The sequence below is a fragment of the Lethenteron reissneri genome, chromosome 64, assembly GCF_015708825.2.
Source record: "Lethenteron reissneri isolate LAM-NWPU_2019-01 chromosome 64, ASM1570882v1, whole genome shotgun sequence".
NCBI lineage: Eukaryota > Metazoa > Chordata > Hyperoartia > Petromyzontiformes > Petromyzontidae > Lethenteron > Lethenteron reissneri.
The window spans coordinates 358,778-373,093 of record NC_083842.1 but is presented as its reverse complement, the minus strand read 5'-3'; the positions used below and the strand labels follow the sequence as shown (position 1 = coordinate 373,093).

The 14,316-nt window shown below is 50.9% G+C and overlaps 1 protein-coding gene across 1 annotated transcript in view; it reads left to right on the top strand.

The window, feature by feature from the left end:
- The window catches only part of LOC133359040 (transmembrane protease serine 9-like), a 38,640-nt gene that overhangs the window by 18,694 nt on the left and 5,630 nt on the right, over nt 1-14,316 (top strand). The window contains exons 3-6 of the mRNA XM_061577410.1: nt 6,152-6,290; nt 7,526-7,707; nt 8,759-8,812; nt 13,707-13,839. Of these exons, the coding sequence (XP_061433394.1) occupies nt 6,152-6,290; nt 7,526-7,707; nt 8,759-8,812; nt 13,707-13,839 (508 nt within the window). The remainder of the gene's footprint in view (nt 1-6,151; nt 6,291-7,525; nt 7,708-8,758; nt 8,813-13,706; nt 13,840-14,316) is intronic.

Below are 14,316 nucleotides of genomic sequence, written 5' to 3'. Positions count from 1 at the left end.
ATAAAGTGTCGGTGGCAGATGCGTATCCCCTGCCGCGTATGGACGATTCTCTCGACGCCTTGTCAGGGGCTAAGTTTTTTTCAACGCTAGATCTCTCTTCGGGCTTCTGGCAGCTTCCCCTTGACGAGCCCTCGCGGGAAAAGACAGCGTTCCGTACGCCGCAGGGGTTGTTCCAATTTAACTGTCTGCCGATGGGGTTGAATGCAGCCCCTGCCACCTTTCAGAGATTGATGGAGTTGGTATTGACGGGGTTGCAGTGGGAGACATGTCTCATTTATTTAGATGATATTATTGTCTTCAGCCGCACATTTGATGAGCATTTATTGCGGTTGGAGGCCGTTTTTGCCAGAATGCGTTCTGCTAATTTGAAATTCAAGCCTAAGAAATGTCATCTACTGCAACGTTCCGTTCGATACTTGGGACATATTGTTAGTGCGGACGGGGTGGCCACGGATCCAGAGAAAACTGCGTGTGTCCGGGATTGGGCAACCCCCGCCACGGTGGGTGATGTGCGTCGGTTTTTGGGGTTCGCCTCATATTACCGGAGGTTTGTTCCGAATTTCGCTACTATCGCCAGGCCTTTGCATCTCCTTACTGGGAAGGGGCACAAATTTGTGTGGGGACCGCCGGAGGAGGCGGCGTTTCGGAGCCTGCGCGATCTACTGGCTACTGCGCCGACGTTGGATTATCCGGACTTTGAACATCCCTTCATTCTGGATACTGATGCGAGTGACACCGGGATTGGGGCGGTGTTGTCCCAGTCAAAAGGTGGTGTTGAGCGTGTGGTGGCGTACGGGAGTCGGGTTTTGTCTCCCGCGGAAACTCGTTACTGCGTCACTCGCAGGGAACTTTTGGCTATTGTGTATTTTCTCCGCCAATTTCGACCGTATCTGTACGGTCGGTCGTTTATTGTCCGAACGGACCATGCGGCCTTGCAGTACGCTCTTAAGATGGACCAGCCATCCGGACAATTGGCGAGATGGCTGGACACGTTGCAAGAATTCTCCTTCCAAATTCACCATCGGAAGGGTGTGCGTCACGCTAACGCGGACGCACTGTCCAGGTTGCCGCAACAATCCCCTTGTGCGTGTGCGTCGGGGACGCATAGGTGTGGACCGGCTCAGCCCCCCCCTCAGCCTGTCGCGCGGGCAGTGGATGTTCTCGAACCTCCGCTTACACCGGGACCGGTTGAAGGGGGACCGGCTGACGGGATTTTGCGTCTTCCAAGGTCTGTGTGGATTCGGGAGCAAATGTTGGACGATTCTTTGGTGTCGTTACGGAAACGAACGGAGAGGGCGGGTAAGGAAGTCGGTGCGGGTGGTAATTCGGAAACTGCTCTCCGAGATGGGTTACTGATGTGGAGGGAAGGGATACAGGAACACTGGCGTCTCGTTGTGCCCGCGTCATTGCGCTATGAGCTGATTAGATCTTTGCACTGTGACACACTTTTACACCTGGGGGTGCAGAAAACCCTATTGACGCTGCAACGAGACTATTATTGGCACGGCATGACGACGGATGTCGTCGGTCACGTTCGCGCGTGTCCCGATTGTGCCCGCCGTAAGCCGCCTAAACATCCATATGTTCCGCCGATACAATCGATTAAAGTATCTCGGGTTAATGAGCTGGTGGCGTTAGATATTTTGGGACCCTTTCCGCCATCAGCTAAAGGGAATAAGTATTTACTGGTGGGGGTGGAGTATCTCTCTCGCTGGCCGATGGCCTGGCCCTTGCCTGACCAGTCAGCGGCGTCTATCACTGACGCCTTTCTATTTGGGTATGTAATGGACAAAGGGGCTCCGGAGAGGCTCCTTACGGATCAGGGACGTAACTTTTCGTCTAAATTGTTGGGGGAGGTGTGTGCGGCTCTTGGAACTAAAAAGATACGGACGTCCCCCTACCACCCGCAAACGGATGGTATGGTGGAACGGTTGAATCGGACTCTGTCCGCCATGCTGTGCCATACAGTCGGGGAAAACCAATCTGATTGGGATTTGCATATCCCTGGGGTGCTTTCGGCGTATCGCATGACGCCGCACGCGGCTACTGGATACTCGCCGTTTTTCCTTATGTACGGCCGTGAGAACGTACCGCCGATTCATGACCAGTTGGGAACCGGTGCGAGGGGGCCTGTTAAGCCTCTTCCTGAGTATATTAAGGACAACGTTCGGCGTGTCGCTGAGGCGAGGGAAAATGCCCGCATGGCTACTGCCAAGGCTCAGGCCAGGAATGAGCGGTGTGCCCGACGTTCAAAGGGGGAGTGTCCCTGGAAAAAGGGGGACCTGGCCTGGCTTCATTGCCCACAGGTGCGGCCAGGTACATCTCCTAAATTACATCGACCTTGGCAGGGTCCGGTCCGCCTCATTGAGGTTCCCAACCCACAGTCGGCGCGTGTTCAGGTTGGTGCACGGCGTTGGTTCGTGCACACGTCCCGGTTGAAGCCATACATTGCCCCACGGCCGGATGCGTCATCTCCCTAAGTTGCCTTGCCGGGGTCTGTTGCTGCCGACTCGACCTTGCCTGTGTCTGCTGACCTTGCGAGAGCGCCTGTCGTACCCTTCACAGACAATCCGGCCGTGACAGCGCAGGGAGGAGGACCTTCCGCTTGTGGGACGCCGACCGGAGCCGCAGAACCCACGGGACCTGCAGCTCTTCCTATCCCTCCGCGGACGCGAGTACGGGATGTTTCTGGACGCGAGCGGGACAGTGGCGGGCCTCCAATGGCGACGGAAGAACTTGCGCCCGTCGCCCCTAAAACCCTTCCACGTTCCCGCTCGGCGGGTGGGCCGCCGACCGTCCGGGACGGCCCGGCTACCCGTACTCGCTCGAAATCCCTCACGTTTCGTTAGATTGTGTTGTGTTGTGTTATTGTTATAATGTTCTTCAATGCTTCGTGTCTTTTTGCGTGTTGGCCCTTTACACCCGCATTGCTTTTCAGGTTGCAATTCAGCCGAGGTCGGCTGGATTTTCTTTAGGGGGGAGGGTGATGTAATGCGGTTGTAAACGGCCCTTCTGAGGCGCCGTCAGGGGGGGAGGAGTTAGGTCACGTGGGGGGCAGAGGGGTTGAGTATAGAAGGAGGGGAACCGGAAGAGCAAGGGGAGTGACGGGGAACCAGGAACAGAGGAAGGCCACGAAGGGCGAAGCGGGGTGTGGCGAGATCGCCACGAACACGGGGGGAGCGAGGATCGGCACCGTTGGCCAGCGGTGACCGACCCGAAGCAGCGAGGAGGCTGCAGTCAGCAGCGGGGCTGCACAGAGAGGGTGGGCAGCGGGTCTGCATACAGTGACAGCCAGAGGGTCTGCACATAGGGGTAGCAGCGGGAGTCTGCATAGGGGTAGCAGCGAGTCTGCAGGGAGGAGGTTACAGTAGATGAAGCAGAGAGTCAGAGGGGAGAGGAAGCTATAATAGCAGTGAATAGCCGGGGGCTACAAATACAGGAGTTATAACAGAGTGCCGTGTGGGTAAAGACGTGAACCTGAATAAAGACACGAAGACAGAGAGAAGTGTTCGAGTCCTTTTATTACACTACTGTAAAGTAGAGCCGAAACGAGGTTGCAGCGGGTTCGTTCTTTATTTCCTCCCTCAGTCCACACTAGTCTCCAGCTTTCTCGGTCTGTTCCCCGCCAGTTCTCCTTTTGCCTCCCTCAGCCCCCCTCCTATCTCCTCGCCTGCTCCTCCCCCATCCACTGTTCCCACTCCACTGTGCCCCTCCTTTTGGTGGGGATCCTTACCCCTGACATCCCTTACATCACCCCCGCCCCCCCCCCCCCTTGGAAAGAAAAAAAACGTCCTCGGTTCTACCTACCCCTCGACCATTGCAGTCTCCCCATGAGCCCCCCCCCCCATTTACAGTGACAACAGCCCTTAACACCCCAGCAACCATAAAATTCAATATATCAACATCAATTGAATGTCTAGATTAGAAGTTTTCGTGACTCCAGGGATCCATACTCTTTGGTTATTTCGGTAAAGTCACGTAGGTATAAAATAAGTTAAATGAAATCACGACGTTTTAGGCGCAACACAAGCGTCCGTCATCAGGTGGGACAACCACAGCAAGAAACAATTGCTGAAGTGGGCAAAAGGGCTGCTGCAACAAGAGGCCATATAGGCAAGAGACGGGGGTGGGGGGAGGAGCCAGGGAGGAGCGACAGGGAGGGTGGGAGTGTGCGGTAGGGGGAGTGGAAGAATGGTCAGTGAGCTCATGGTCAGTGGGCAGATCAGCTCGATGGTAGGTCCTGGTGTCAAGGACATGGACTCACATCCGCTCTACGTCACTATATAGATCAGCAGATGTTCTTGCTTTGACCTCGTGTGCATCTATGATGTTGTGTGGATGCGTCGATGCTGGAACAGCATATTGGTAATTACAAGCCCATGGGCTGCACAAAAGTATAGCAGCCTCCCACCATTATTATTGAGCTGATTCAGACCAGGTTCCAGCATCATGATCAACTTGGGCATTAAAGTCACCCAACAGGATGACTCTATCGCGAGCCAGCACCTGTGACAGGAGGTCATAGAAAGCATCTGATTCATCTGCCTTGCCTGCATCGTTCCACTGATGTTCATCTTCAGTGGGGGAATAAATAACCACGACAACCACTCATCACCTTTGGTTGATGGGAAAACGAACCCAAAGTAGCCTGGGGCATATAGCTTCCCATACCTCACTGCCACGCTCCCATGCCCCCTTCCGTTTTGAGTTCAGAAAAAGAGTCACTCCCTGTTGTTTGGTAGTATCTTGCCCGGAGTAAAGGACTGTCCATCCCTCATGGTGGCAGGAGCCAGAGCTGGCCCACCAGACCTCCTGAATACCGCAGAGATCCAGGCAGTACTGGTTCAGCGCCCGATAGAGGAGTGACAGCCTCTCCTCCGCAGTGAGCAGTGGCTTTTTGTTGTTTCTGGAGGAAATCCAAGTTAAGGATTCAGTCTCCTGGCGCCGCCAAATGGGGTTTGACCAGGAAATATCATAGACGCGTGTCCCCTCGGGGCCTCTGACACAAGCTTAGTTGGATATTTTTATGTGGTTTTGTGGTAATTACATTTAAGGTGGAGGAGTTACTAGTCCCTCACACCAGTCCAAAGCGCCCTTTTGGCTACTGTGGTGGGTACAAACACCATGAGGGCAATGGCCAATTTAAATTGGCCCTACTCCCATCGAACTGCTCACCACAGCATTACCGTCCGGCACCAACGAGGAGGTAGGGGGTTGTTTTGCCGGACAACAGGCACACGCACAGCGATTGACACACCTTTACCCATATATTCACAGAGAGACCCACAGATCACAGAGTGGCCCATAGATTCAGAGAGACCCACAGACTCAAACAGAGAACCATAGCCTGACACAGAGATCACATCGACACCTGGAGACTTACACTTAGCCATATACATTTAAAGAAACCCATAGACTTACAGAGACTCACAGACTCACACAATGAATCAGATAGAGATCCACAGACAAAATAGAGAGAGGCACGGTGTCCAATATAGTCACAGAGAGACTTATTGACTCAAACATAAACCTACCGACTTAGCTTGACCCATAGATCCGCAGACTCACAAAGAAACCTACAGACTCATACAGACACACACGGACTAACATACAGAGACCCATAGATTCACAGAGAGACCCACAGATAAGTATAGACTCAGGTAGAGACTCATATACTCCCATAAACACCCATAAATTCATAGAGCCCCGCAGACTCATCCAATACATAAAAAATCGAAGACAAAGACCCCCGTATAGTCTGAGCAGACTTAAGGCAAGTGCTGTTAGTGAGCACCTATGAAGGCCGGCATAGCACACGAGGGGATGGGTGGCCAAAACCACGCCCGGTCGCCTTTGTTTCCCCAGTGGTCATGTTTAAACACCACACCAGGTATTCATTTCAGGTTGAGTCAACCTAGGGGAGGCCCAGGACTGGTCTAGATAATCATCACTGGTGTTGGCTATGGGCGGCAATCACACTCGGGTCGTCGAGTTCATAGCACAGCGTGTTAACCACTGCACCACCGCTCCTCATATAGTCCACACAGAGACCTACACAGAGACCCGTAGACTGGTGAAGACTGAGACGCGAATCGACGGGGCCTCTACATTGCACAGAGCTGACGATGCCGAGTCCCCCACCCTGCCCCAGGGGAGACGGTGGAGATGATGGGCAGCAGCGGCGCCCTCTCGTCTCTCCATTCGGTGCCCAACGACACTGCCATCACGTCCACGTTCATCATTCACGCCCGCGCAGGGGAGGCCGTGAAGATCAAGTTCACATGGTTGAGGTTAGCCCAATCCCTGCCGTGTCACCAGGCCTTTCCCTATTGTTTTCATCCGGCTCTGTCCAAAATCGGTTCCTAAATCTGTCCCCATTGTGTCACAAGGTCAATTCCAATCTTTCACATGAGGGCCGTTCCAAGTTTCTCCCAATAGCATGACTAGGTCTATCCAAATTATGTCACTAAATCTGCCTTAATTTGTGTCAAGCATTTGTGGTGAATTCATAAAGGGCAAGTTTTTTCTTACTTGCTATGTCTATTGGGGATTTGCTGAACATATTTGGTTGTTTTTATTATCCAAATGAGCAACAGATTGTTTTACATTCACAGCTGTGGGACAGCAAAATTAATTTAGCAGATTCCCAGTCAGATGGAATTGAGCTCTTGGGGCTTATTTGCATGTTGAACTTCTTTCGCACCGTACTTAACCAACCATGCTAATCGGAGGTGTGGGGGAAGGACAACAAACTAAACACGGGCAAGATGTGAGGATGGGGGATCAGCTCTCAAAACCCCCCGGCTCATCTTGCACCATGACGATTATAATTATCTAAGGATTTATTTCAATCCACTGCCTGAGTGAAGGCTTCGCTGTACATTGTCATTTAAAGGGGTTGTTTGTTCAATCCCCACCATGCTGATCAGTTTGAATTGGTGAAGAAGAGGCCCATGACCAGTTCTATTTGTATCACGTCACTGATATTAGCCGTGACCAGGAATGAAACTCAGGTCGTTGGGTTCACGGTGCATTGGGCTAAAAAGAGTGGCATAGCTCAGTGGGCCTTACCTGGTAAAAAAAAGTGTAAGTGTATAGTTTATAGTGTTGCTGGGTGTAAGTCGTAAAGGGTGGTGTCTCCATGTTTCTCTGCGTGTCCATCCCAGCTGTTCCTTGAAAAAGAGACTCTTGACCTAAATGAGCTCATTCCAGGTTAGAAATATAGGCAATTCATGAATGTGTTCGTGTGCTGCGGTAGTGTAGCAGTTAGCGCGCTGCACTACGAACCCAGCAAGTTGAGTTCAATTCTCGCTCGCGGCCAACACCGATGACGATTATCTGAATTGGTACTGAAGAGACAAAGGCGGCCGGGCGCGGTGGTGGCCATCCACCCCCTTCGTGTGCCATGTCGGCTTTCATAGGTGCTCACTAGCAGCACTTGTCCCAAGTCTGTTAAGGCTATACGGGAGATCTTTGTCTTTGTGTTGCTATAATGTCTATTCTCTCCCTACTTTTGCTGGTTCAGCTTGCTGGATGACTTGATGTGTGCCAAAGAGAGCCTGGAGATCTGGGATGGAGAAGTTGACCAACAACGAAATTCCCTGGCTTTGCTGTGTGGAACTGGCCCGGAGTCCGTGCCTCCACGCAGCATCAAGTCGAGTGGAGAGAACATCACGCTGGTGCTAAAGTCCAATGGGCCGATGGAAGGTGAATTTGTTAGCCATGAGAAGTGACAGCAGAGGGCACCTCATTTCCAAATGTGCACAGTAATGTGTGACACACACTCCTGAGATCAGAGGTTGAATAGGTCGTGCACTGATGCGAATGCATTTCATTTGGCCATAATTACAGGCGGTACCCGCTTTCACTCACCCACCCACCCACTCACCCACTCTCTCATCCACTCACTCAGTCACCCACTGACTCATTCACTCACTCACCTAATCACTCAGAACCAGGGTAAACAGCCAACATTAGGCGGGTGGTGAAAGTCAATTTAAAGAGGTGAGTTTTCAGGACAGACTTAAATATATCTAACGATTCTGATTGACTTATTGGCAAAGGAAAGACGTTCCAATGTTTGTGAGCCACAGTGGAAATAGTGCGATCAATGGTTACTGCACTGTGCTACGAACCCGGCAACCCGGGTTCGATTTCTGCTCACGGCCACCAGTGACGATAATCTGAACTGGTGCGCTGTGTAGTTAACATTGCCACTCGGGAGACAAAGGAGGCCGGATAAGCTTGGTTCTGGCCACCCGCCCCCTCGTGTGCTATGCCGGCCTTCATAGATGCTCACTAACAGCACTTGCTCCAACAGTCTGTTAAGGCTAAGACATGAGCCCCAGTTGCATGCAAAACTATACAACACATAACAATGTGTGGTATGTATCTATGTGTGAGTCTATGGGATTCTGGGGGAGTCTGTGGGTCTCTGTGTGAGTCTATGGGTCCATGTTTGAGTCTTTGGTTCTCTGTGTGAGTCTGTAAACCACTGCGCAAGTCTGAAGGTCTCTGTGTTAGTCTATGGGTTTTTGTGTATGGGTTTATGTGTGAGTTTGTGGGTTTCTGTGTGAGTCTATGAGTGTTTGTGTGAATCTGGGTCGTTGTGAGAGTTTGTGTCTCTTTGTGAGTCTTTGTCTCTGCGTGAGTCTGTGGGTCTGTGTAAGTGTTTTTCTATTTGCGAGTCTATGGCGCCGTGTGTCAGTATTTGGGAGGGTTCAAGTCACAACCATGCTCTGTTTTAATTCCCGTGCAGGAAGGGGCTTCAGCCTGCTCTACAAATCGGTCACCCCAACGTGGCCGACAGGATGTAAGTGTCTGCTTAATTAATCTCTTGCTTTAACGATCCCTCGTGGTCACCTTGGATGGGTGCCCTCATCCTGGGAAGGTTTCCTGGCTTAAGTGAGGCGTTGAGATGAGTGCTCTGGGATGTTGAGACCTAATGGACTACTTTCTCTGTTCTTTCGGTAAAGTCACGTAGGTAAAAAATGAAATTAAAATTAATAAAAATAAAATAATAAAATCACGACGTTTCGGAGGCAACACAAGTCTCCGTCATCAGGTGGGACCGTCACAGCCAGATTTGCTGTATATAACATTATGTAATTAGTGTTAAGCCGTGTACAACACAAGACACAAACTAGACTTAAGCTCGAGATGGTAAAAAACTAAATACCTTCGGAGGAAGCTCATTTATATATATTTAGTAACTTACTTTCATTTACTCATACTCTTTGGTTCTTTCGGTTTGAAATGGGTGTAGCCCAAGGGTCATAAAGAAGTGGGCGGGGCTAGGGATGTTAATATGAGAAATTAGCATGTAACTGTAAGATAGGAGGAAAGCAGCCTCCTCGACGAGGGAGTGCAACTCAATGGGTGCAATCCAAAGGGCATGTGAGTATAAGAGTGCAATGCAAAGGACATGTGAGCATGAGAGATCTCAGAGAGAGGCATAGAGAGAGACATAGAGTCAGAAATAACAGCTGACAGGCAAGTAGGATGGAAACATCACAGTCAGTTAAGATTTTACCTAGTTAATAACGTCCTTCCCCATCCTCTCGGTTGAAGTTGTGTCCGTGTTTATATATCTGGATGGCTTCATGAACAAATCTCTGAAGGTAGCCGGTAAGTTTGCAGAGTACCTCCGTCTTGGAAAAATACATTTTTGTTGTGAGCCGACAGCGTTAAAACAATGATCAGCAACGGCAGAGGTATTAATCCTACCGTGTTTTAGATCTGCCTTGTGTTCACGAACGCGGTCCGAGACAACTCAGTTTGTAGACACCAGGGCATTGCATGTCAGGAACCACATTTTTTACAGATGGGATTGAATCACGGATTTTGTGTACTTTGTTGAAATGAACCTGGATCTTGTGTTTGTTTAAGATTTTGGAAATCTTTTTGGTAACCCCTGCTATGTACGGTAAAATGATGGTTTTGGTTGGATCCTCAGAAGGTTGTCTCGAGCATAGCTGGGGAGAGAGCTTTGCAGATTGTACGGTCCGATTATCCGTTCATCCTGAGGGCTTGGTGTACGTACTCCAACTCACTAGCTAGGAGGTGCTGGTCGGAGATGCAACGGGCTCTATGGTGTAGTGTTTTGATGAGGGAATTCTTTGGGACTGGATGGTGGTGGGAGTCAGGCTTTAGATAGGCATCCGTGTGGGTGGCTTTCCTGTAGACCGAATGTCCCAACGAGCCATCAGGTCTCTTCTCGATCAAAACATCCAGGAATGGTAGCTTGCCATCCTTTTCCACTTCTATGGTGAATTTGATAGATGGGTGTATGGAATTTATGTGGTTGAGAATTTCGTTCAGTGCTGGCAGGTCATGTGGCCAGATGACGAACGTGTCATCTATGTATCTCTTCTACAAGAAAGGACGTAGGGTGGATGTCTGGATAGCATCTGTCTCAAATTTCTGCATGAAAACATTCGCTACCACTGGCGATAAGGAAGAACCCATTGGGGTACCCTCATTTTGTTTGTAGAATGTACCATTCCAGGTAAAGTATGTGTTGGTAAGACAGTGCCTTACCAAAGTTGGTGCATCTGGATTCAGTCCTTGTTGGACCAAGTCTTCAATGATTGCAATGGTGTCAAGTACAGGTACATTGGTGAACAGAGAGACTACAATGAAACTGACAAGCAAAGCATCCGGAGACAATGAGATGTCCTTGATTATAGAAACCAAGTGAGCCAAGTTAAGCACATCTGAGGTGGACTTGCCCGTGAAAGGAAGCACTGCAATTGTTTGTGTATTGTGTTTGTTGTTGTAACTTGCTGACCCCGTGCCTCTGTGGGGGATTACGCCCACCTCCCCGCTCCCCGTGAGTGGGCAGGGCGCGACGTCCATCTCCTCCACTCCCCCCTCCTCCTCGGCCGCTTCTCGCCAGACCTCCCCGCGCCAGCGCCCTCTTTGAGGGACATCGCTCACTTGCTGGCTCACCACCGCTCTGGGATTATTACGCGTGCGCCCCTATGGGCACTCTTCACTCCACAACACGCACGTCTACACTCACGGCGGTCCACCTGCCCGCGCTGATTGCACAATATACGTGTGTGTCCGCTCTCCCTGCGGGCTGGAGGCTAATCCGTCGTGTCAACACGGCGAATGGCCACGGGTGGTTACTGATTAACCCGCTGGTAGCCACAGAGGCTCTGCAGCTGTTCGGATATTAATTAATTAATCTGCGCTCGCGCAAAACCCACCCACTGATTTTCTCTACGCGATTCACGCGCGTTTTTCGCCGTTAATACTGCGGTTCTTGCACGTACACGTGCTGGCGCGGGCGAAAGTTAATATTTTAATATGCGCGCGCGTCATACACACACTGATTTATATCACCCACACACAGCAGTGCGCCAATCGCTGTTCCCCCACTGTTCACACACACGTACAACGCGTCAACCATCAATCTGTACTAAGGTTTTATTCTCGAAGCGAATAGTGAACCCCTGTTCATGGCCCCCGGCGAACACCCTACGGGTAGCGCCTAGCCTCTTATTTCCCACCCTTCGCGATGCACACCTATCTCAGGCTAGGTCTAATTGGCGAACTGGGCTGAATCGACCAACTGAACGATCACCCACCTCGCAGACACACTCACGGCGTCACATGGACACGGTGGGGGTTGGGGAGGACGCTGGACAGCCGACGATTCACAGCTACACCCGGCAGGCGTCACGCGGACGCTGAGGGTGGCTGGGATTCACCACGGTCGCAGGAGAACTCTCCTCTAAATTCGCTCTCTCCCTTCCCTCTTATCCTCTCAGAGCCCGTTAATCCCCGGGTAACATCATGTCATCCTGCGCGGCCAATTGAGCGCTTTACCAGCCGAGTTTTGAACGCTCTGGCCTTTATGGGGGGGGGGCATGACGTCATCCTCCCCCCTCTCCCCCCTTTTCATTGTTCCCGTATCTGCGCTCCTCATCTCTGATTCACAGGTAATTCCCTGTGTCTCTCTCTTAAATCGCTCCTCCCAGGGCGCCCAGGGATTTCCCCCATCCCACTGTTTGCACTGCCCGTAGAGTGTTTGCCCTCAAGGCCCCACCTACCCTGTTGTGTATGCTTCATCGTGGCCAGCCTGTAAAGCTCTATGTGCCCCTATGACTTTTAAAGTTGATTTTAGGGGGGCCGCCATGTAATCCGACCTGGGGGGGGGGGGGGGTCGGCCAATCTCCTGGCAACGGGAAACCGGGGGACATCCCTGCTCGGAGCCCTTCGGATGAAAACCCGTGTTGTCAGGCACCCCCCCCCCCCCCCATCGAGACCCTACGTGGGTGCGTGGGTGTGTTTCATGGGGGTGTGTGTGCGTTAATGTGGATGGCGACGTTGGTGGAGTTGCTCCGCGGCTGTGGCACCACTCCCCTACTGAACATCTGTGAAACCGATCATCATAGCTCCATCGGATTCCTCCTCGACCAGTATTTTGCTGCCGTTATCAATGTTCACGTGACGATGAGTCTTTTCGTTCAGCTATCATTTGTGATAGTCAGGTCGCTTCTGGAAAATAAGTTAATAGCTCAGTGGGCTTTGCTTCGTAATATAAACATAGTTTAGTTTTATTTGGAAATCTTTTTTTTATGATTTGTTTACCTTTACTATACTTTGCACACCTATTGTGTGTTTGTATTGTGTTTGTTTCTGTAATGTTCAGACCCCGTGCCCCTACTGGACATCTATGAAAAATATATTTACAGCTCATCGGATTCCTCCTGCAGTATGAAGACTGATTCAGATTCATAGTCGACTTCAGTTGCAAAGGGGCGTCGGCTTTTGTCGCTGCGCTGTCTCCCACGCGATTTGCTGATGTGTGACCGCGCCGCCTGCATCCGCTTTTGGTGGTGCAGTCTGTGGAGAGCGGTAGTGTAGCGGTTAGCGTGTTGCGCTTTGAACACGGCCACCCGAGTTCGACTCCCACTCATGGCCGACACCGATGACGATTAACTGAACCGGTCCTGGGCCTCACCTTAAGTCGACTCAGCCTCAAATCAGTATCTGGTGCGGTGTATTAACAGCGCACCTGGGGAGATAAAGGCGGTAGGGCGTGGTAAGCCGTACCGGCCTTCATAGGTGCAAGCTAACAGCACTTGTCCCAACAGTCTGCTCAGGGGCGGTTTTTTCATTAGGGCGATTGGGCGACGCACCACCAATGTCATTCAACCACAGAGTCACGCTAGCCGTCACTGTGCCTCTGGATATAGTCCAATCAGCGTCATGTCACGTTCTGTGGAGTACCGTCTCTTTTTGGGCGATTTCACTCTGGCTGAGAATCGCCCCGAGTGGCCCCATAGACTTACATTCAAAGATGTTTTTTTTCGAACGGGGGGCGCGCCAATGCATTCTCTATGGCTTCCGGGAGGGCTCGCCCTAACGTGCTTACGTCATCATACGTAAGCACGTTTCATCCAACAATATAATTTGTCGCCACCTAGTGGAATCTTTAATAAAATAAACTTGAGTGGATTGTATTAATAGTGAGTATAGAAACAAACAAGATGTATTGTAAGAGTCACTTTATTTTTCATTAATATTAAAGAAGTGAAGTTGCCTTTACATGCTTAAGCTGTTAATTTATCCATTGCATGGGTGGACCTTATCCTTATCAATCATCCAGACATTTGCCCCCCCTGAGAGATTTTGCAGGAGCCGCCACTGAGTCTGCTAAGTCAACACGAGGGATTTTTGTCTTTGTTTTGCAGTCTGTGGTATCGCGACCATTAACGCGGCAAACCCTTGGCTGGCCTACATCAACTCCGACGTGACTAACTGCTTTGCCACGCTGATCAACAGCTGGTGGCTCCTGACGGCGGCTCACTGCTTCTCCCGTCCAATGTGAGTACCATCCGTGCCGGCTCTACTCCTCCTCCTCCTCAGCAGCTGCTGCCCTGTCCAAGAGTCACGACGGAGCAGAACCAAGGCACATTCTCTTTAGCAGTGTAAATATATACAGGTGGGGTGGGGGACATACACGCTGCCTCCCCTCATCTGCCTGCTCATTGTCTTTGAAACTGATTGGCCAGTACCAGAGACAGCCTCCTTTTTGTGGCCTCTTTTCACCGGTGTTTACGTCAAAAGGTAAACAGCACAATGACAATGCAAACAATCATTGATACCAATGTACGCATTGTCCTTAAAACTGATTGGCCTGCACCGATTCACCAGAAACAACCTCCTCTATGACCTGTCTCACCGGTGTTAGACCAGAGAGAATTATACCAAAAGCCAACAATGCAAATATTACAGCATTCGCAGCTCGGGTTAGTTATACTGGTTGGAACCTCCTGGTTACACCAGCCCACAGGGGATTAT